Genomic DNA, 22,705 nt, shown 5'->3' on the forward strand with positions numbered 1-22,705 from the left:
CTTTTCTGGACAGTACTTCAGATTTATTCTTTCTTGTTTTATGGGCCGTTGATGTTTAGTGGGATAGATAGTTTAGGCTGTCATACCAAAAACACCCAGCATAGTAAGCCCACCAAACATTTTGGGACTTACTTCTGAGTAAACATGCATCATCTTTCACTGTGTATTGAATGATACAGCTTAATTCTAGGAACATTATCTTTCTCTTCCCCATACATTACTTGTATTGTTTTATATAGATATGGGTATGCCAATTTTTACAGCATTAGTAATCTATTTTTACAGTATTAGTAATCTATTGTTAAAGGACATGTGCAACATATACACAGCCTTTTTTAAAAAAGAGTGCTCTGATGGTGTTTCCTGCTTGGCAGGGGGTTGGACTCGATGGCACTTGTGGTCTCTTCCAACTCTATGATTCTATGATTCTATTCTATGATTCTATGGAAGATAAGAATATGAAAATTAATATGTGATTGTTATTAGCCTTTGAGTAGTGGATGCATGTCTTATGGTGGAAAAAAAATGGTCACATGAAGTCCCATCATTTTAAGGCATAAAACCTGTTTATGCCAGGTGTCCAAAACTTGCCTTAATTTAAATCTACTCAATATCTCTGAGGGTTTTTATTTTGTTTTTATTGTATTTTGTATCACAGATGTATTTGATGCCCTGGGCTACTTTGGGAGAAAGGGTAGGATATAAATTTGATAATTAGATAGATAGATAGCTAGCTAGATAGATAGATAGATAGATAGATAGATAGATAGATATACTGTCAAGTGTCTCCATCCATAGAAGAGAAGCAAGACACTACTTAGATGTTGGAGGAAACACAATAAATTCCAAACAGTTGATTCCTGCGTTCTCAGTCCCAGGCTTTGCATATTAAGCCACACAGCATCCCATGACTTTATCTTGCTACTCTTGTCTTTCCTAAGTCCAAATATTTTGGGTTCCTGTTTGACTTGCAGTTGAACTTCATTAGCTTAATGTCGCTGCACTATTTATTTTTTCCCCAGTGCCCTGGCTGCAGCCAAAATGACTCTCTTGTTCTAAGAGCAATTTTTCATCTTCACAGCTTTCTCCAGTGTTACTGTCATCAAAAGAAATGGCAGAAGTATGGTTTGCTGTAGTGTATTTAGTGATATGTAGCAAATATAATAGATGCCATTCGTGAAGAACGGATCAGTGTTTATGCTACCCAGTACCAGTATTTAAAAAGTCATATCATCCTAAAACAGTCTTTTTCCAGCTGGTGCCTTACAGATGTTTTGGATTACAGCTCCCATCATCCCTTTCCATTGGCCGTGCTGACTTGGGCTGATGGGAATTGTAGTTCCAACATCTGGACAGGTAGAAAGTTGAGGAACACCGGCTGCAGTGCTGACAATACATTGGCATTTTTCTGTCATTTCCATAACATCCTACACTACACTATGCAAAGTACTTCACACTCTTTATCCCCAGAAGAACTATTGATTGTTCTGATTTTACAGGTGGGGGACTGAAGCTTAAAGTAAGTGAATTAGCTAGATCTGCCGATCTGGTAGTTCATGGCTGAAGTAGGGCTTGAACATGGATCTTTTTGTCTGCCAGATGATAGAGATTCCAATGGTAGAGGTCAGGGCTCTGGTAGTACAGTGGAACCGTGGTTACCAAACGCCTCCGTAGTTGAATGTTTTGGCTTTCGAACGCTGAAAACCCAGAAGTAACTATTCCGGTTTTTGAATGATTTTCAGCAGCCAAATGTGCTACGCAGCTTTCATTTTGAGTTTCCCTATTGTATTGAGGCTTCTGTATTGAGTTTTCAGTTAAGAATGTTTCGGTCTTCCAGAGTGGATTATGTTCAAAAACCGAGGTTCCACTGTACCTGGATGGGTGACTGTCTGCAGACTGCATGATGGAAGAAAGGTGGGATATAAATCTTAGAAAATAAATAAATATCACAATTCATGAAATTTATACTGATGTGAAATGTTCATACCATCTGTGTTAGGTGGCATGATAGTTTCATGACTGGGCTATTAATTGAATATGGTTATTCCTCTTTTTAGATTATAGGTTTTGTCTTGGTTTTATTTGTTTTCTCTGAGGGTTTTTAAGATCTGTATTTCTGTCTTTCTGACATTTGTTTGGGTATACAAAGTAATGTGAAAGTAAATTAATAAATGTAAAATCAACAAAGGGTGGTGTTGAACTACATTTTACTCAGAGGCAGATTTATTGAAATTCATGGACCTAACCAAGCCATGTTCATTAATTTCACTGGGTTTACTCTGAGTAAAACAGTTGTACTGTAAGTGATTTTAATATTAATTTAAAACAATGTGAATAGAGATAAATATTTGTTCTTCTTTCTCAAAATACTAAGACTCATGGTCACTTTCAGTAGATTCCAAACAAACAAAAGGAAGCTTTTCTAAGTGGTTTACATAATCAACTTGTGGAAATTGTTACTGCAGGGCTATATAGAAACATTAAATTGGAAACAAAGCCCATATTCCACAGCATCCTATGTTTTCTCTGTGACTGCTTGATTGACAGTACCATATAAGACCAAACGTCTCATTATTACATAACAAAGAGCCCCTTCACCTACCTTGCACAGAAAATTAGCCTTTTCTGTGAAATACAGAAAAGGATATGATATGGTCTAAGTACATCAAGTTCTCTAGTTGCAACAACTACAGTATAATATTTGTCCTCAGGCACTGACTAATGCTGCAGTGCTTAATCAGTTAAGTTACTGTTTACCTTTTCTTAGTGGAAACTTGTTGTACAGGATAACATTTCATTTGGCATCTTCCGTAAGTGGACAGTTACCTCATTGTGCCTTATCAGTTCATCTCTGTCCTACCCCAGCACCTAACTACAGAAAGACGGTGTTTGCTTCTTTGAAAGGAAATACTATTTGTCCAAGTCATTAGGATCTATGAAGATTTTCTAGGTAGCCCATCAGTTGTTAACAAAATATGCAGATGATGGGGTCCAGAGAAGGATTCTTCTTAGAATAAATTATAAGCTCAAACAAAAATGGCAGATCCCTGGCCCTGGCCAGTTTAGCACTCCGAGGACCTGGGCAAGTGTACCTGGCCGCCCTACTCTCTGCATGGGTTTGCTCTCCTTGTTTCATGACCTAGCCCTACTTCGGTGACTTGGTGGAAGAGTCTTTTACTCCCTGGTTTGGTCTTGAACCCTTTTTCTAAGGAGGACTGTGTGCTGACCCTTCAGCTCATGGGTGTTGTGGATGCTGTGTGTTGTGTAGGCTCTTTTCCTTTCCTCTGTGTTGTGCTCTAAAACTGCTTGTGAGCAGCATCAGGAGATTCAAACACCAGACCTGTATTCTAGCCTGGGTAGTGGCAATAGCAGGGTTGCTGCTGGCTAGGTCACTGCAGCTTACGGAATGGGGGCTTTGTGGAGTCGCTTTGTATGTTGGGTGTTGTGATGCAGGATTTGTGTGCTGGTGGCATGTCCTCATTGTTGTGTGGCTGTTGTCTTCGTCTGGCTGTGGGCTGCTTTTGGCCATTGTTACAGGCACTGATAAGTGAGCTTTATTGATGATGCTGTCTCCCCCTCCTCAATTAATCTGCTGTCTGGGGGTCTGCTGTTTGGGGATCCCCCCCCCCATATTCCCCCTTTTGGTTGTAGCTGTAGTTTGGAGTGCAGGATTGCTAACTGTCTTATTTATTAATTAAATTTATATAGTGCCCTTTCTTCCAAAGGAGCCCAGGGCAGCTACCAGAGTATGGGATTGCTCAGTAGTGGCTAGCAGGGAGGCACGTCACTGCAGATCCTGACTTCCTTCTGGTGGCATTGCTGCTGTGTACCAGAATGGTCAGAGGGCAAGGCATAGTGGCTATTTTGAGGTCAGAGCAGTTCAAGCACATTGGTGGAACCAATTAGCTCTGACCTTGCTATTGCTCTGCCCTGTCCCTCATTGCTCTAGCATATGTAATTCTCCCCCCCCTTTTTTTTAACACAATGAAAGTACTTTAAATATTTTTAAATTAGTATTTTTTGTCTGCTTCCAGGTAGTTTCAGTCAATTCAGAGTGAATTTAGCAATTCCTGTTTAGGCAAGCGCTTTATTCTCTTTCACAATAATCTCCCAGCAAAACAAAAGCGGCGAGCTTCCCTCCTTTTGGCTCAGTTCCAGTTTTAACTTCAGTTAAATTACACCTGCGATGTCAAAAATGAAGTGTCCAAAACAATTGTGTCTTGTATATTTTCTTTTGCACAAGTTATCCACGTGTTGAGGTTTTGCTTGTGCAGGGGCCAATAACTATCTTGCTTAAATCAACTTGGTGAGAGATTAATAGTTAGCTATGTGTAGTGGGTTGGATGTTTGCTTGGGGTTTAAAGCATTAAACTTGACACACTTACTCATTAACCTCCACTAAAGATTTTTTGGTATCTTGTAAAGAAAGCAATGCCCAGTGGTGGACAAGAAGGTGACAGATTAAATTTAATCTGAATTAAAGTGGTGCGCTCCTTTCTAAGCGTACAGTTTAAACTGGGTATTTGGAACCTGTGGCCTTCCAAATATTGCCGGACTCCAGAAAATCAGTCCTAGCTAACTTGGCCGCTAGCCAGGGTTGTAGTGCAACATCTGGAGGAAAACAGGTTCCCAGTCTTTGCCTTAAAAAGCTTCAATGGTGTAGCTTAAGGTATGTCAACTATGTTTGCTTCCACAGGCATGATTGGCATGTTAAACTCTGTATGTTAATGTGGTGATAGAATCACCGCTCAGTAGCGATCCTTCTTCACCCTGCAAGGACTGGAGTTGCCTCTAAACAGATAATTACCATTGCTTCTTTCAAATGCCTGCTTTCTCCTCAGCACTCCCTTTCAGTCTCTCTAGCCTTTTCATGTGCTTCCCATACTTACTATTCTTGACAGTAAGCACTGTTACAAATCTTTTTCATATATCTTTTAGGGAGCAATCCCAGGTTTCCTGGAGACGGCAACTGTGGAGGCTGCTGAACTTTTCTGTTGTCATCAGACAGGGAGGCAGTCAGTCGGAGAAGGAGATTCACTGCTTCTTGATTGCTCTGGGTTGAATGGAGCCGGTGGCTTCTGGAAAACCTTGGTTTTCCCTGACAAACCAGCCAGAAAACTTTGCCAGCTCTGGAGTGGCATCATCCGTTTACCCTCATTGTGGTAAATAGAAGGGGAATTAAGAAAAAAACTAGAGGTGGAAAAGCAGTTCATCCATCATGAACTCTCCCTCCTCAGATCTCCATGGTTTTCTCTGTTTATATTTCTGCAGTGTCCTAATTCTACTTAATAAGATTGTCAGCTCCATTTAAACAGCTAAAGTCTAGTGTTGGTAGTTTATCCAAGACTAGTGAATGTTACATGTGGTTGGTAAGCTAACCATGCTATTCTAGCTGACCATTCAGTCTCAGTGACAAGTTGCTGAACTATTTGCAAAATAATGAAAGAGTTATTAATTATTTAGATAATGACTGTGCACCTTTTGCACGGATGTTTTAGTTATATAATTATTTCACATTGTAAACACAAACGGGCACACACACCATGCCAAATGTGCCATGTGTTAAGAGGAGAAATAGTAAAAACAATTGTTTCAGTAGTTTACTAATGTTTCTGGCTTGTAATTTTGTGCTTCCTTTGAAAACGTTTCAGAGCGTACAAAGGTGTACTGACAAAGGTTATTATGTTTTATCAAAGTGCTTTCAGTAAGGATTAGGATTGCAATACGATCATGTGTCGTAAAAGAAAAGCTTTTGTCACATGGTGAAAAAGGTTGTTATGGAAACCAGCTCCGTCTCCATTGCTCTGTTACTGGGAACAAAGTTCAGAAAAACCTCTTGCTTTTATCCCGTTTACTGTGTAATATGTACAGATGAGTCCTAGGAATTTGAATCCATGCTTTATCTAAGGCAGAGAATTTAGTAGCTGCTGTACCTAGTACCTTTTTATGATTAGGTGTGTGTTTTTAAATAACACTTTTGTGGAGCCACTTTTAGTTTTCTAAATTGAGCATAACACCAGTCAGTTACAACTGAATTGTATAAGTGGTATGGCATGAAAGTAGATAAATATTCCATTCCTGTTAGGTTTCGATATGTATTGTGAAATATGTCATCAGCTGGTCACGTTAAATATATTTGAAAGAGTGCAGCCTTCGGTGTAACTTTGCCAGGTCTTCTTGCATTGATTATTTTTTGGTGCATAAGAAGAATCTCTTATCAGCTGGAACTGAATGGAATTTAGTGTTCATTTAAAAAAACAAAAACAACCTTGTACACTTTCGCTTTGACCCTGCAATAGAGTTTGTGTATACAGGCTGTATTAAATTTGGGTCTTTCAACTGAATTTGTAAAAAGGAAGCCATTTGTGGTCGTTTTGTAGAACTTAAGCGTTGTACATCGTTAGTGTATAATGAGAAGGCTGCTTTTTTCTGTGTGGACTGTATTGTAGAGTGTTGCAACATAAGAGGCCCACATGAAAGCAAGGAAAAAGAGAATTTATAAACAGAACGAAAGTTCACCAAAGGTCTTGGAAGAAAGGTTGACAGTTTTAATCAGTTGTTATAAAGTGTATGAAGTTACAACAAATGCCAACCTGTTTTCAATTTCTTTTGAACCAAAGTTTCCATTCTGAAGCCCATCACTTACCGTAGTTCACCATGTGCTTTGGACATGTCCGTAGCACATGACAGATGACTGGTGACAGGCAACCAGAAATAGTAGACACCTGGTTCTTGCAGAGCATTATACTCATGAATGTACCCTTTTGAAAACACTTGTTTTTATTTTTGTTGGCCCTAAACTTCCTGTTAGGAACTGAACTCCCATAAGCAGCTTCTCTCAACAGTACCTTTTAAAGATGGAACCACACAGTATCATGGGAGTGGGAAACCTATGGACCTACAGATGTATACTCTGATACTGTAGCCCTTCAGATCTTTCTGGACACCAGTTCCCATCAGCCCCAGCTTGCATGGCCAATGGTCAGCAATCATTTGACTGATATGATTGCTGGCTGGGGCTGATAGCAACTGGTGTCCAGAAAGATCTGGAAGGCTTCTAGTATCAGATGCCAAAAATGATAGCTCCCTCCCTCTCTGTAAAATTCAGATCAACTTTACCCGGGTGATTATAAAGATGCACATTTTCTACCTCCTTTTCTGCATCATTATTTGGAGGTTGACACTGGAGGACATGTGAACAATAGGCAACGAGAGTGCTGCAAGGGTTTCCCAGATGGGTTACACAAAATGGGATGCGTTATCACCAGCAAACTCCAGTGTTTCAGAGGGAGGGCTAGATACAAGACCCATAACAGCTTTGCTTGCTCACCCAGTGCATATGCTGTAGAATGACTATGACATTAGCTGTTAAAATCCATCTCTTGTTCAGAAACAGCCAGTACAACACTGTACCATGGTCCAGTGGCTGACACAGCCCCCTTTACTGCAGTGGGAGAAGTTGCTCCAAACCGTTTTTGATACTGCCGAGATAAGTTTGTGAATGTGGAGTTTTGCGCATGCATCTAAGATCTTATTTATGCAAGGAAATGCTGGATCAGAACCATGTGCTTCAGCGTTTCTGCTTTAAGTTGCATTGGACCCAATGAAACACTGAGGCCTCTGCATTGGTGTTAATTGAAAAGAACTTGCAGAGCAACATATTGACTCCATAGTAAAGCCCTTCAGCAAGAGCTGGCTAATTAAAGGAGAAAACATTTTCAGAGAGACCTCACTTTCTCATTGGGCAAGAAAGATTGATTAAAACTCAACTTTTCTTTGAGTAGTGAGAGCAAAAGAGCCGTGTATACATTTTAGATGGGTCAATGGAGCATCATGGGAATAAGCAGAATGAGTTAGATTAGATTATTGCACAGCAGATATTTATTTTAATGAGGAGATAGATGGGAAAAGAATATGCTGTCATGAACTTGTTTAGTTTAAACTTAAATTAATCTCATAACCTTCTTAGTGATAAGAGGAAAGCACTTAAAGGAATCCCTTTGCATTGTTAAAAGGGCTTTAGACTCAATTTTAAATGGACCCATAACCGTTATTACGATATCTTATCCCCAACCAAATTGCTGATCTTTCCTGTGAGGAAATATATGAAGCTTTATTTTAGCTTTACAGATAAAAGGTTTATGTACATTGTTAACCAATGAACTATTAACCAATGTTTAGATGCACCAAATTACTTTAAGAGAAAAGATTATTTATCTTGTGCTTTCCTGACTTAATCTCAACTTCCTACAAACTGCTCCTCTCTGAAGACATTACATAAATTTTATAGCCAGGATAGTTGTGCTTTAAATTCACAATTGTTTGAATGTCAAACATGTCTTCAGATCATAAAATGTCAAATAATGAAACCAATTTCTTCTCCAGTGTAAGCAAATTTTTGCCAATAGAGCATATGCCAAAGTGATAGTTCAAAACTTTCGGTTGTTTGCTTAAGTCAGGCATGGTCAAATTTGGCCCTCCACCTCTTTTGGGACTACAACTGCCATCATCCCTAGCTAACAGGAGCAGTGGTCAGGGATGATGGGAATTGTAGTCCCAAAACAGCTGGAGGGTCAAGTTTGGTCATGGCTGGCTTAGATCTACCAAATGCAATCTACATACACAAACAGGTCTCCCACTCATAGATCTGTGGTACTGGAATAGCCTGCTGTCTGGGGTGGCAAGTTGAGTCTGTGTGGTTGGGTTGAAGTCTGTGGGCAAAAGCTGGGAAACAAAAAATTCTGCATAAACAACTGCTCTCATTCATATGGCAGCTTTGATCCTTTGCTACTGAAGCTGCTCTGTATGCTCTGGTAAGGCCATCCTACTACCATTGGGAAATTAGCAAGTCACTGTAGAACTGAAAACAGCAGTACTCTTCTGGAACCCATAACACCTGGGTTTCTTTTAAAGGTTCTTCTAAATACAGGAAGCTGCCTTATACCGAGTAATAACATGGGGCTATCTAGTTCAGTGTTGTCTAAACTGATTGGCAGTGGCTCTCCAGGGTTTCAGATTGGAGTTTCTTCCAGCTCTACCAGGAGATGCTAGGGTTTGAACCTGGGACCTTCTGCTGTAAATCAGATGTTCTACCATTGAGCTGTGGCTCTTCCTTCCAAAAACAGCAGTAATTCACTAAACACAACTTGTGGATTTGGTGCTTGGCTATGCAACATCATCATCATCATCAATACAGTCATGGGCAGCAAAAACAGGTCACTGTTCAGCTCCTTGTACTTAATATTTGGCTTGGCGCACCATAAGTTGTGGCTTGCTCTCCCACTATTTAAGTAACATATAAATAGTTGCCCAGGAATTATATATTGATATAAATTCAATTACTTAAAAAACCTACAAATAGCAACATGCAATAAGTAATATAAGAAATAACACATAACCAGATATTTCAAAGATTAGAATCCAGTGAAGCCACAAACCAAACCTTGGCTTGCAGTAACAGCAGTCTTCAAGGAAATAATAGGAATAAATGTATAAAAAGTCCACTTGGCTACAGAGAACAAATTTCATGGTTCTTTTTTACAGTAGCGGAAACATAGGAAGTAGACACATCATGTTCTCTAGATAAGTGCTGTGAAGTTACATTTGAGTGGAAGACTTACATTCAAATTTCTGCATGGTGTTTATATTATTTGAGGACTTTATATTTTCACTGTGAATAAAATAGCATAGAAAGTATGCAACATTTTATAGAAAACATGATTTCATCTCCATTTGGATCTGTTTATCATAAAAATCTTGAATTCATTAGCAGTTAGTTCAATTTATACGATTCATGAATACTTTACACCTTCTATATTTTCATTTTTACATAGAAGCAGTACAATGGGTATATTCCTTGAACCAGAGGCGTGCAAAAATAAAAAATACAGTCTGTTTCAGTATGCCATTCATATTCATTGTGGCTTTGATATAAATTCATTACAATTTCATTAGTTTCCTAATTCAAATTCAACTTTGCTACATTAGCTATCTTTGTTATACATTGTGTCATTTTTGTACATTTTGGGGGGAAATGGTAACTACCTTTTTTTTTCAGTGGGGGAGGACAGTGCACAGAAACAATACAGCGTCTGGAGCATGGGGAGAGGGTGGGTGGCAGCTGCCAGGAGTAGCTACTTGTTCCTGTTGCCACTCAAGGCAGCTAATCTCCCATGCCCATCCCAAATGGTACAAATAAGCAAGGAATGGGCTCCATTCAGTTTAAGCTTTCCTTTATTCAAAATGAATTCATAGCCCTACATTCCTTTTGGTTCAGTTCCTTGTAATGTAGTCAGTGAAATATGTTGGTTTGTCATCTGTATTGTAGTAGGTTATTCATTTATCTTCCATTCTCTCTCTCTCTCTCTCTCTCTCTCTCTCTCACACACACACACACACACACACACACACACGCAAACACCAATTTCTACTGGCAATAAAAGCATATGTATGATTTTCAGAGAAAGAGACAGGTCATGGCTCTGGCATGAGATTCTGTCGGCTGTTCTAGTTATCTCTGTACTGCAGCATATAATTATTTGGTTATGAAGTCACTTAAAGACCTCTTAGCCTTTCAGATAATATACTGATAAATTATGTTTTGTAAATTTGCTCTGTTCCATTTTAGGTTCTTTAGAGAGCTTGAAGCAAGGCATCAGAATAATATCTTCATAGATGATATCAGTGATATTGTGGAAAAGCATACTGCATCAACCTTTGACCCTTATGTGAAATATTGCACAAATGAAGTCTACCAGCAGCGAACACTCCAGAAACTACTGTAAGTAATTGAAGTTGCTATTTATATCATGGGTATGCAATCTTTTTTTTTATCATGATGAGCCCTTTTCCTTCTGTAAAATCTTCCAGTGGGGCCACATGGGTGTGGTGAGTAGAGCCAAAGGCAAAGCAACAAATGTAAATTTTACGTTTCTACTATTGGGTAATTCCAAGACAAGCAAAGAAGCATTATAAGAGTTCAGCAGCATATTCCAGACAGGCAAAAACACTCAAGGAGGCCAAAAGGTAGGGCAAGTAAAGAGTATAGCCTCAGGAGAGTCCCAGGGACCATATACAGTCAAACCTTGGTTCCCAAATGGCTTAGTTGCTGAACAAATCGGCTCCCAAATGCCACAAACCCTGAAGTAAGTGTTCTGGTTTGCGAACGTTTTTCAGAAGCTGAATGTCCGACGTGGCTTCCGCTTGAGTGCAGGAAGCTCCTTCAGCCAATCGGATGCCACTCCTTGGTTTTTGAATGGTTTTGGGAGTTGAACGGACTCCCGGAACGGATTAAGTTCAAGAACCAAGGTACCACTGTAGAGAATTCTGGAGGACCACATTTCCACCTGGGCCTGAAGTTCCCTTTTCCTGATAAATGAAATAGCCCGTTTAATTCAAATGTTTGCAACTTAAAAGGACAAGGTCTGAATTAGGCAATTAATTATTCATAATTCATAGTTCCTTAATATGTTCTGCTTCATTCAGCAGAACTCACGGCGGGAGGTGGGTTGCACTAGCTGCAGAGATCTTGATTTTGCTCAAATCCTGCATTTAATGTTATTACTGGAGATTTGAGAGATTGATAACACACACACACACACACACACACACACACACACACACACAGGAGAGTTCAGATGATAATATTTTGACTTAATATGCCAAAGCACGAACAAGCCCTTTGTCCAAAAATGGCAAGCAAACTCCAAAGTTCTTCAGTGAACTATATTTTACTAAACCGGAAGAAGTTTCTAGTTAATAGCTTCAGAACAAAAGTTGGGATATTTAGCGAGCTTTAAATCATGGTTGAATATCCCTGCCTTGTTCTGGAGCTGCTAACGACATTTTTCCAGTTTGGGTGGAATGGGACACCATAGCTAATGGAAGGAAGGAGTTCCTGGTTTGTTTACTGGTTTAGGCAAAGAGAAGAACGAAGGGTCTGTGCACGTAGGCTAAAAAGTCATTCATGTGTCAGCTTATTGAGCAGAAATTCGAATATGGCCATAGAGTTGCATGTTCCTTGCCTGTAAATGGTTTCTATAGATGCAAAATGGTACAAGGCATTGAAGGAGTTTCCAGCTGCTGATCCTCAAACCCCATTTCTTCACCAGTCCTTCCTCTTGCTCACCTTTCCCCGTAGCCTCTTGTGAATTTGTCCTGTAACAAACAAGAGAGGAAAGTAATTGAGGAATTTGGTGGATGAAGGACCAGAGCTCATTGGCAGAGCAATGTGCTTTGCAGGCAGGAGGTCCCAGGTACCGTTTCCAACGGGCTGGGAAGAGACCTCTGTCTGTAATCCCGAAGAGCATCTGCCAGTCATAGTAGACAGTACAGAGCTTGATGGACTCAGTGTAAGGGATCTTTCTGTGTTCCTTAGTTCCTATCAGTGACACAGGAGAAGCAGTGCCTACGGTTTCATGATGCATTTCCATGTGTAGAAACAGGAAGCTTCCTTATACTAAGTCAGACCATTGGTCTACCTAGCTCAGCATTGTCCATACGAGGTTGGGGAATCTTAGGCACAGAAAAGCATTAGCACAGTTTCTGGGAAAGTACCTGACAAATCACCGAACAAAAAATTCATAGGATTCATAAGTAACTTCTAAATTAATTCTCTCTTTAAAATTATTGTTGTTTTTGGTTAGGGCTACAAATCCAGCATTCAAGGAAGTATTGTCGCGGATTGAGTCCCAAGAAGAATGCAGAAACTTACCTATGATTTCTTTCCTCATTCTCCCAATGCAGAGGGTCACGCGACTTCCGCTGCTGATGGATGTAAGAGCGGCATATTTCAAACTGTATATCTGTATTTAAAGTTGGTTTTAGAAACCATGTTTGGCTGCTGCCACCACCATTTTAGCTCAGCTTTTTTTTTTTTACTGTTGATTGCCTTGTTGTTAAGAAAAAGTCTAGGTTTTCCTATTCATTTTTGGCATGAGTGTCCATTGCACCGGGTGCCCTGATTTGGACATTGTTAACACCTGATGTCTGCTCAGGCATGTGATCGCTGGTCTGAGGGAGACTTTCTGCTGGGCAGCCTAGGTCCCATCAACCTCCCTGGGATTTAGGTATATTAACTGTGCGTTGGATTGTTTTCCCCGCACTCTTGCCAGTAATGGGCCTTACTTCTGTCCCTCAATTTGATGTTTCTTTGATGAAGGATGACTATCAATAGTTACTTGTCATGATGGTCATAACTCCATGCTCAGATGCACCATGCTTCTCAATATCAATTAGGAACAACTGTGGGACAGGATTATTGCCTGCTTGAGGGCTTCCTATAGGCATCTGGTTGTCCACTGTGGGAAACAAGATGGTGGCCTAGATAGGCCTTTGGCCTCATCCAGCAAAATTCTTTTTATGCTGGGACTGTTTTGTTATTAATATTATGGGAATGTCATTACAGTGGTACCTCGGGTTACAAACACCTCGGGTTACAAACACCTCAGGTTACAGACTCCACTAACCTGGAAGTAGTACCTCGGGTTAAGAACTTTACCTCAAGATGAGAACAGAAATCATGTGGCGGCGGCAGCAGCAGGAGGCCCCATTAGCTAAAGTGGTACCTCAGGTTAAGAACAGTTTCAGATTAAGAACAGACCTCCAGAACGAATTAAGTTCATAACCAGAGGTACCACTGTATTTACTTGTAAAATACTGAAGCAATGGCTTTTATAGCTGAACGTCGCAAAACAATTCTCAGTTTAAGAGGGGAAATTATATGAAATAAGTTTTCATAGCAGTTTCAAGTAAAAAATAGTCAATTTTAAACCAGTTGTCATATGTCCAAAGTAATGCTCCATCAGCTAGGATATAATTAGGAGAAAGCACTAATTTACTTCTGTGAAAGCACTCTGTTGAGAACTTATGTAAAAGGCAGTCAAATTTAAGAAATCTAAAATATAGTTCTTAGTCATCTTAATTGCTAACATTCCCTTTTTTAAATAAATTGCTGCGCATCGGGGTTTCAGCCTTAACACTTGATGTGAAAAAAATGTTTCGTTGAGAGGTGTTTCCCAAAATAAATCCTCATCCAGACACTTCAGAGTATTTAAAATTGATTGCACATAGCATACAGAAAGAGCTGAAATTTGTATTTGTTTAGAAGAAGAGGAACATCTCCAACAGGTACCAGAATAAGACACTTGTCTGACATAGTAGGAGGGAGTTCAGGTAGGTGCTGCTACAATGAAGGCTTGATTCTGACATCAGAGCTGTATATGGATTTGCACATGTGTACCAGCACCTTGAACTTAGCTCAGAAGCTATTTAGCAGCCTATGCAATAATTTCAGCTTTGGCATAATTGTGATGGTAATACATTAAACTTTTAAAAGGATCAAGTGTTTCACAAAGTTGATACCCTGTTTACTTCAAAAACTTTACTACTGTTCCTGCTTAACGATAGAGGCAAAATCTAAACTGCAAAGGTCTGAGTGGCTCAGCAGGAGGTGGATCTCCTGCCTCCATAACTCTCTATACCAATCAGCACTAGGTCTGTTCTTCATGAAGACCTTTTCGCTGTAATTAATTTTGCTCAGGTCTGTGTGCCAGCAATTCAGGAATCATTATTCTCTGAACTGCATTCCGCCTGTAAAAGCAACATACTGCAAGGGAACTGTTTAATATAGCATTTTGGCTTCTCTCACAAAAAAACATACTACGTCCCCCTTGTCATTAGAAACATATCAGTGCAGGATGTTTGCTTTGGTTCTGCTTTGTTTTCATAGCTTGCTAATGAAAGCAAGTCTACAAAATGTTGATGTAACGATCAGACTCCTTTTACTTTTATGGTGTTCCTCAGAAAGAGAAATTTTTGAATTACATTTGCTATCTCAAAAGTTCTGAATTGCAAATATATTGGTGCTTCGCTAATGAAATACTTGGAATCAGTTTCTTGTTAGAGTTGGCATGGGATGGGAAGGAGGCATTTCCATCTTGGAAGTAGAAAGGGAGGGAGCGAAGTGTGTTAAGTATAACTGAAAATGGGGTTTGGGGGACTTCTTCCTGGTTAGAGGTAAGAACATAAGAGTTTGCTGGATCAGGCCAATGGCACATCTAGTTAAGCATCCTGTTCTCACAGTGGCCAACCATATACTTGTGAGAAGTCTGAAAGCAGGATATGAGCACAAGAGCACTCTGCCCCACCTGCAATTCCCAACAGGTAGTATTCAGAGGCATTGGAAGTATTTGAGGATTTCTTGATAGGTACCATCTGGACCCAGTGATTTGCCAGCTTTTCTTTTCTCCGTTAGGCCTAGAGCTTAATCTGTTGTCACCACTGGGTGCCTCAGACTCCCTTCCTGCAGAAGTTAGTTCAGGCACTGGAATATGCACTGTATATTTCATTGTGAAGACAGATGTGAAGAGTTCATTCAGCTTTTCTGCAATTGTCCTTTAGTACCACCTTTGACTCCCTTGTCACCCAGGGGTCCAACCACTTCACTTAGTCAATCAGAAGGTAATCCTTCCCTCTTATCAAGTATTGAGACTGAGTTTCAAATGAATGGTAACTCCTGGAGAGAAATAACAACATACATTGCCATGTTCCCATTGGTGTTCTGGGTGGTGGTACATTTGGTTCTTGAAAACAGATCTTGGGAGATCTTTGGCCCTCATTGTGTTGCTGCACTTCAACTCCCATCAGCAATGGCCAATGGCTATCTGGAGAGTGAGAAATTCCCCACACATGCCCTGCAATATTGAACTTTTCAGCTTTGTGCAAATGCAATGTGAAATGCCATATCATTGTGAAACTTAATTTACACCCCTCTAAATAGGCTTACTTCTTGTTTCAGACTATTTGCCAGAAAACGCCCAAAGAGTCACCAAAATACGAAGCTTGCAAACGAGCTTTAAAAGAAGTAAGCAAGGTAGGTTTAGATCCTCTGTTCTGTATCCATTGTCCAAACTTTCCGTATAACTTTTTGATGTTTTGGCTGAAGCCCAATCATGCACACTTACTTGAAGTAAGACTTGCTGAGCTCCGTGGACCACAACACCTACGTACATTCCATGCAGCTACATTTCCATCAGAATTACATGAGACAATTCTATTAATGGTTTGTTGTTTTTAAAGTCCATTACAAAGCTGGAAATGGAGAACAACATGGCTCTTGGTGTAAATAATTGTTAACATAGGTTTATTTATGGCTGAAATGCTTAACTAAATCAGTATGCCATTATTGTAATGTCAGTGGCTTGAATCTTTGATGTTCTGAACTGCTTAACCCGGGATAATTGAGACTCTTGTCTGTCCCAGTTGTTCTGGAGAAAGAACAGCGCTCAAGGCTTGTATCTAAAACTCATTCAGCAAAAGCCACCGTTCCACATATTTTGGTACCTGGCAAATTTCCACCATTTGTGGATCTTGAGCCACTTTCATGCAGACCTCAGTGCCACAGCATGTCGTGTGTCTTGTCATTTGCCTTTACTAGTCTCCTGGCTGTGTCACAGCCTTTCGATTGGACCAGTGCCAGCACCAGAAACTCCTTGCTGAATAAATGTAGCAGAGAGAAAAGTTCAGCCGGGAGGAGGCAGGAAGGAAATTCTCCTTCCTCTGAATGAAAAGAGCCAGAAGAGGTGTTGAAGTAAAATTAGAAACTGAAATTAAAGGCTAATGTTACTAATTGTAATTAGTATGATTTTAAATAAACTCAGAACGAAAAGGAAGAGGAAAAGAGTGAGAGGCTTTTTTAGTGGGTAGGAAATGTAAAGAATGAGGGGGAAAGAAATGTGCACTGCTTTGAGGGAGCGAATAGGGCGCAAGTTGCGTATGAAAGAATGGGAGAAGGAGTTACACATGAAGGGTAGAAATTTTTAGAGACCTGTGACAATGGTAAGGGATAAAGGAAAACCGCTTCCCATTGTTAGAGCCCCTGGATCAGCAAATTTTGCCTACACTGGGGAGGCTGAGCCACAGTACCTCCGGAGCAAATGTCTGTACTTAGTGGAATGAAAGCTTGCCACAAGGAGAAGGCTGGTGAAGAATTTATCAATTTCCAGTGATGGATTTAATATCAACAGAATATGTTGTCAGTAACTGCCAGCTGATTTTTGCCAAACTGTCTTGATCTGCCACCATTTTGTGACTGTTTTAAGCTCAACAACTTGGATCCACCCCAGGTGCCGTTGTGGGTTGCTATGCCACTGAAATGTGTGGTTTCTCTCCTGCAAGCTGTGAATATACCAGGGTACTCACTACTAGGAAGAATATGAGTGAATTTATAGAGCCTTAGCTATATTACCTTCTTATGGGCACCCAAAATATTCAACAACAAAATATTCAACAGGATTTCAACAGCTGCATCAGTAAAGATGAGTTTCCTTCCCATGCAGCCTGACTTTTACATATCTCAGTATTGCCTTGCAATTATCTCCAGTGTTGTCATGCATTCTCCAGTCCAGTTCTTCACCTTTCATCCCCTTATTTCCTCTACTTTATTTTTCCTCATTCTACCTTATTTTTCCTCATTCATATATAACCTAAGTAAATTCCCCAAAGCTTCCCCCACCCTGCCCTGTTTTCTCCCTTCCCATTTTGCTTGTGGATCAAGGAGTAAGAACAGTGGGTGAAGACGTTGGGATAGTTAATTGTTTATTACAACAACAAAATCAGTAAAACGTTAAGAAAGAAAAGAAAATAGGTACATCAGAATATAGACACATCAGAAGGGCTGGGTTTTTATGTTTTGGATATATGCATTCCAACTTTTTAAAGTTGGGCTTTGCCTAAGGCTATGTGGATTCTGGACTACACTTAAGTCGTTAATATGCAGGCAAATTTCCACTTTTTAAAACAGTGAGATTTAGAAAGGAAAAAGGAAAAAATAATGTTACGGGGGTTGGGGGAAGAAATATGGAAACTGGTTAAATCAGATACGGTTATTGAGGGACAAGCTTTGCATGCTGATGTTGCAAGGGAATATTATGCAGGCAATATTGTGAGAGTTAACTGTGAGGACAGCAGAGTGATGTGCATAAAATTCAGACCAGGAAAGAGGAGAAGAAATTCCATTTTCCTTGCCTAGTACTGCTTCACCCTGTGAGGTTGTCACTAAATTATCACTGATAAGCCTGACTTTTATCTTTGGCTCATAAAAAATGCTTCTGATGGCTTGCTAACAGTTTGCCAAATAGTTCTCAGGCAGAATATACCCTTAGGGCCTTTTTAAAAAGTCTTTATCTTCATCTTCTCCAAATTACTCATTACTTGCACTGAATTCATTGGCTACTAGGGAGAAAATAGCTTAATATGCCTCCTACACACAAAATCGCTAGAAATAGAAATTGCTAACGTAACTGCTTTCTATCGCAGAAGCTCCAGGTGGATTCCTTCTCCCCTGAAAATGGGGTAGGGTAGGTCTGTAAAGCCATAATAGGGACGTATATAGAAATCACTTGCTTTATTGCTGTTGTAGCGAGTATTGGCAAAGGCAATAGTGCTCACCATCAATATCTTTCTTAATGATGCTTTTTGTGGAACGATATCTGGGAAACAGTGTGAGTCGATGGCCTACACTATTGTGGTTCAGGAGTTTTGATCATTGCTTTAGGGGGGGGAAAGAACGTGAGATAAAATCTTACAAACTTCCCATTCCCCCCCCCCAAAAAAGTTTTCTGTTCCTCACCATGATTTATAAAAGTAATTGCATACTGCCAACTTGTGTAAAATATCAAGTAAAGGTAAAGGGACCCCTGACCATAGGTCCAGTCGTGGCCGACTCTGGGGTTGCGGTGCTCATCTCGCTTTATTGGCCGAGGGAGCCGGCGTACAGCTTCCGGGTCATGTGGCCAGCATGGCGAACCAGAGCAGCACACGGAAACGCTGTTTACCTTCCCGCCAGAGCGGTACCTATTTATCTACTTGCACAACTTGCTAGGTTGGCAGGAGCAGGGACCAAGCAACGGGAGCACACCCCGTCGCAGGGATTCGAACCGCCGAGCTTCTGATTGGCAAGCCCTAGGCTCTGTGGTTTAACCCACAGCGCCACCCATGTCCCTAGAATATCAAAGAGGTGTGCAAATACAAACAATAAAGCACCACAAAAACAATATAAATTAATCATTAAAATGTCACTCTAATCAAGAAATTTAAACAACAGCATAGGCCTGTTGGCATAAAAAGGTCTTCAGGAGACACCAGTGGTATTGCAAGTGTTAGTTAAATGTCCAATATTAATTACAAACCTTGATTAGGCACCTTTATTTTTAAAAGGTATCACTGGCTTGGTTCATATGTAATTCTAAACCAGGCATCCCCAAAACTTAGCTCTCCAGATGTTTTGGGACTACAACTCCCATCATCCCTAGCTAACAGGACCAGTGGTCAGGGGTGATGGGAATTGTAGTCCCAAAAAAACTCTGGAGGGCCGAGTTTGGGGATGCCTGTTCTAAACAATAATGATATGAAGACAATCATGGGCAAGCCTTTGGTTCATGTGCTTCCAGTCGCTTCATGGCTGCACTGGAATAGGAGAGCAGAGGGGAAAGTATCCACTTCCATTTTTAAACTATCAATGCTTCCAGTCTCCTTTTCATGCTTGCAGATGAGAAGGGAGGGGGAAATGTGTGAACCTGAGGCTCACTCTCATAGTTTAGCATATTAAAATTTAGCATTACTTGGCTTTGTTACCTTTTTTAAAACCTTACTGACTTCTGAAAAACACACAAAAGTGGCTGTGAGTTGCTAATGTGGCATATATGTAATGCAACAGCACAAGTGCTTTAACCCACAATGTTTCCTTACTTGAGGTCTTATCCTGCCAAAGTTAAGTCAGCAGGGCTTCAAGGTGCTTAAAATTGACTAGAATGTACCCTTTGTTATCCACATATATTAAAGGAACAGTGGAATTTCACTGTGGCTTGGTCCATGTTTCCCATTGCAAGTGTGTCTGAGCAGTAGATAAAAGAATAAATTAACGTCATGGAACAAAGAATGAAATGATGAATACTTGAGTCAAGCTCAGGGTGTATGGAGCACATTGATGCCAACTCTGGTTTCTGTCTTGAAACGCCTCACATTTTGTGTCCAAATGTTTACCTGCTATTCTTTATACTAGGACTGAGGATAGAATTTCATGTTATGAGACAAATAGTCTGTCTTGTAATGCTAATGTTGTGGCTTGCTGGGGGGTGGGGGGTGCATGGTGCTTGTAGGGGAAAATCAGAGAGTGGGAGAAGTTAAAACTGTCCATAATTTCTTCTTGGCAAATGTCCATAGACTGTCTTTTTCGTACCTGTGCTTTGAGACTGGAAGCAAACCTGTTTGAAGGCTGAAAACAGCCCAAGAAGCATATTTCTAGAGAAGAACCAAACCACCCAATCCTGGTCAAAGATTGTTCCCTACAAATTACTACCCCATATTCATGTTTCGAAAACATGTTTACCAAGGTGACACATAATCAGGGTTCTAAGTTTTGCATAGGAAACATAAAGGAGTTGTGGTTTGTGACTGAAGAGGCAAAGGGAATTGTGCAATGGTAGGAGTGGCTATAGCCCAGTGTTTTCAAAATTGATGTGAACAGCAGTTCTTTTTAATAAAATATAAATTGTTTGCAGGAAAGGCTAATTTGTGATAAGTTATCTGTAAAGTAAGTGCTTTTCAAATCCCTTTGACCGCCCTTTCGCTTTCCACTGTTCTGAATCTCTGAAAAATATTTTTTTATATATATAAATATTTATTAAAATTTTTGAATACAAATGCACAAATAATAAACAACCTTACTTATATCATAACGTGGTTTCATCACTTCTTTGGACTCCCTCACGTCTCCCGCTCCCATTTACATCGTAAAAAGGTTTTTCCAAGCAAATTATCAACTTGTTTAGGATCTTATATCCACTCATTTAAATATAATCTAGCAATTCTCCAAAAAATTTATGTTTTCTTTAATCTCACTTATCATCAAATTCAAATCTAATTTAGTGGTGGCCAATTTTTTATAATCTAGCATCCTTCTTAACATTCAACCAAATTGCAATGTTTTTGTAAATACGTCTTAAATTTCTTCCAGTCTTCCTCAATCCTCTCTTCTCCCAGGTCTCGGATTCTGCCAGTCATCTCGGCCAGTTGCATATAGTCCATCAGCTGCATCTGCCACTCTTCCAGTGTGGGTAGATCTTGAGTTTTCCAGTTTTTAGCGATGAGTATCCTTGCTGCCGTTGTTGCATACATAAAAAATGTTCGGTCCTTCTTTAGCACCTTCTGGCCGACAATACCCAGAAGGAAGGCCTCTGGTTTCTTAGTGAAGGTATACTTAAATACCTTTTTCAGCTCATTATATATCATTTCCCAGAAGGCCTTCACCTTAGGGCATGTCCACCAGAGGTGAAAGAATGTTCTGAATCTCTGAAAAATAGTGCACTGTAAGGAGAAGCAAGAAAGCTTAATAGATATAAATAACATCAGTTGAATAAAATGTCTTCTTTCCCAGTTGGTTCGCCTCTGCAATGAAGGTGCTCGAACAATGGAAAGGACAGAAATGATGTACACTATCAACTCCCAGCTGGAATACAAAATCAAGGTGTGATATTTGCCTTCATACTTCTGTTGTGCAAACTTTAACCTTTGCTTAGTTTTAATGATGGGCTGTCACAGCTAGAGTAAACTCAGTTTATTATCTGGGGAATTAGAGGCTGTTGATATGATGTTCTAGGAGGTGGCAAATAAGTTGATATCCTGAAATCGGCAGTGGTGCTTGAAGCATGCAGAATAAGGGACTTCTCTCCTGATTGAAGTCTAGTTACTCAAATCGAGCAGGAAAATGATTGGTTGTTTTTTTAAACACATACATTCCCTTACCTGAACATTTGCCTCAGATATCATATACAGTCGTACCTTGGATTCCAAACACTGCAAACGCGGAAGTGGCTGTTGCGGTTTGCGAACATTCTTTGGAACCCGAATGTCTGATGCAAATTCTGTGGCTTCCAGTTGCCGTACTTTGGCTTCCAAACATTTTGGAAGTCAAACTGACTTCCAGAACAGATTTTGTTCGACTTCCAAGGTACGACTGTACTATAATTCCTATTCAGTGTAATATAAAGAGTCCTGGAAATAATTGTTTTCTCTTTCTGCATGTTTGTTTTTGCTAGTTGAAGAACTTTAATGTTGTGTGTTTAAGACAACACACACACACACACACACACACAATGCTAAACGCTTGTACAGTGATACAATGGCAAAATCTGTTTAATTGTAATTAGCTTGAATTTTGGAGTTAATATCGGTCATATTCAGATAATTCAAAAATAATTGGACTTATGTCTACTGAAAGTAAACTATCTGAAATTGACTCAGACTGTTTCCTAACCTTGGTTAAAATTCTAAATATACAGAGAAACCAGGATGTAGCTTAGTGAGCTAACAGTCGTAAGACTTGTTAGTCAACTTTCAAGCAGAGAGGCTGAAGAGAAAGGGAACCTATTTGAACCGTGTTTGCTCCATGCAGCTCCAACACTTAAATGATGGTTAATGCAAACCTGTTTTGCACAGCTAAAAGTTGCTGCAATAGCATAACTGTTTAGTTGGGATATTTCCCATACTCTTTGGAATTTTTTAAAAGATACATACATTTTCTGTTCAAAATCAGAAACATACTTTGCTCATATAGAAGAAAACTTTGAGTCATTTGCTAATCATGGACAAATGAAAACTCTCACTTAGGAGTGGTTGTTTTTATTTTATTTTTAAATGTTATTAGATA

The 22,705-nt window shown here is 39.8% G+C and overlaps 1 protein-coding gene and 1 long non-coding RNA gene across 3 annotated transcripts in view; both read left to right on the forward strand.

The window, feature by feature from the left end:
* LOC309342447 overlaps nt 1-22,705 on the forward strand; it is an 84,297-nt gene that overhangs the window by 41,059 nt on the left and 20,533 nt on the right. The gene's annotated exons all lie outside the window — the stretch shown is intronic.
* ARHGEF26 (Rho guanine nucleotide exchange factor 26) overlaps nt 1-22,705 on the forward strand; it is a 66,775-nt gene that overhangs the window by 27,140 nt on the left and 16,930 nt on the right. For both annotated transcript variants that reach the window (XM_081862310.1, XM_081862311.1), the window contains exons 7-10: nt 10,628-10,780; nt 12,645-12,774; nt 15,797-15,871; nt 21,434-21,523. In XM_081862310.1, coding sequence (XP_081718436.1) covers nt 10,628-10,780; nt 12,645-12,774; nt 15,797-15,871; nt 21,434-21,523 — 448 coding nt within the window. The remainder of the gene's footprint in view (nt 1-10,627; nt 10,781-12,644; nt 12,775-15,796; nt 15,872-21,433; nt 21,524-22,705) is intronic.

This window comes from Podarcis erhardii (assembly GCF_964252035.2).
Source record: "Podarcis erhardii genome assembly, chromosome: 5".
NCBI classification, from domain to species: Eukaryota; Metazoa; Chordata; class Lepidosauria; order Squamata; family Lacertidae; genus Podarcis; species Podarcis erhardii.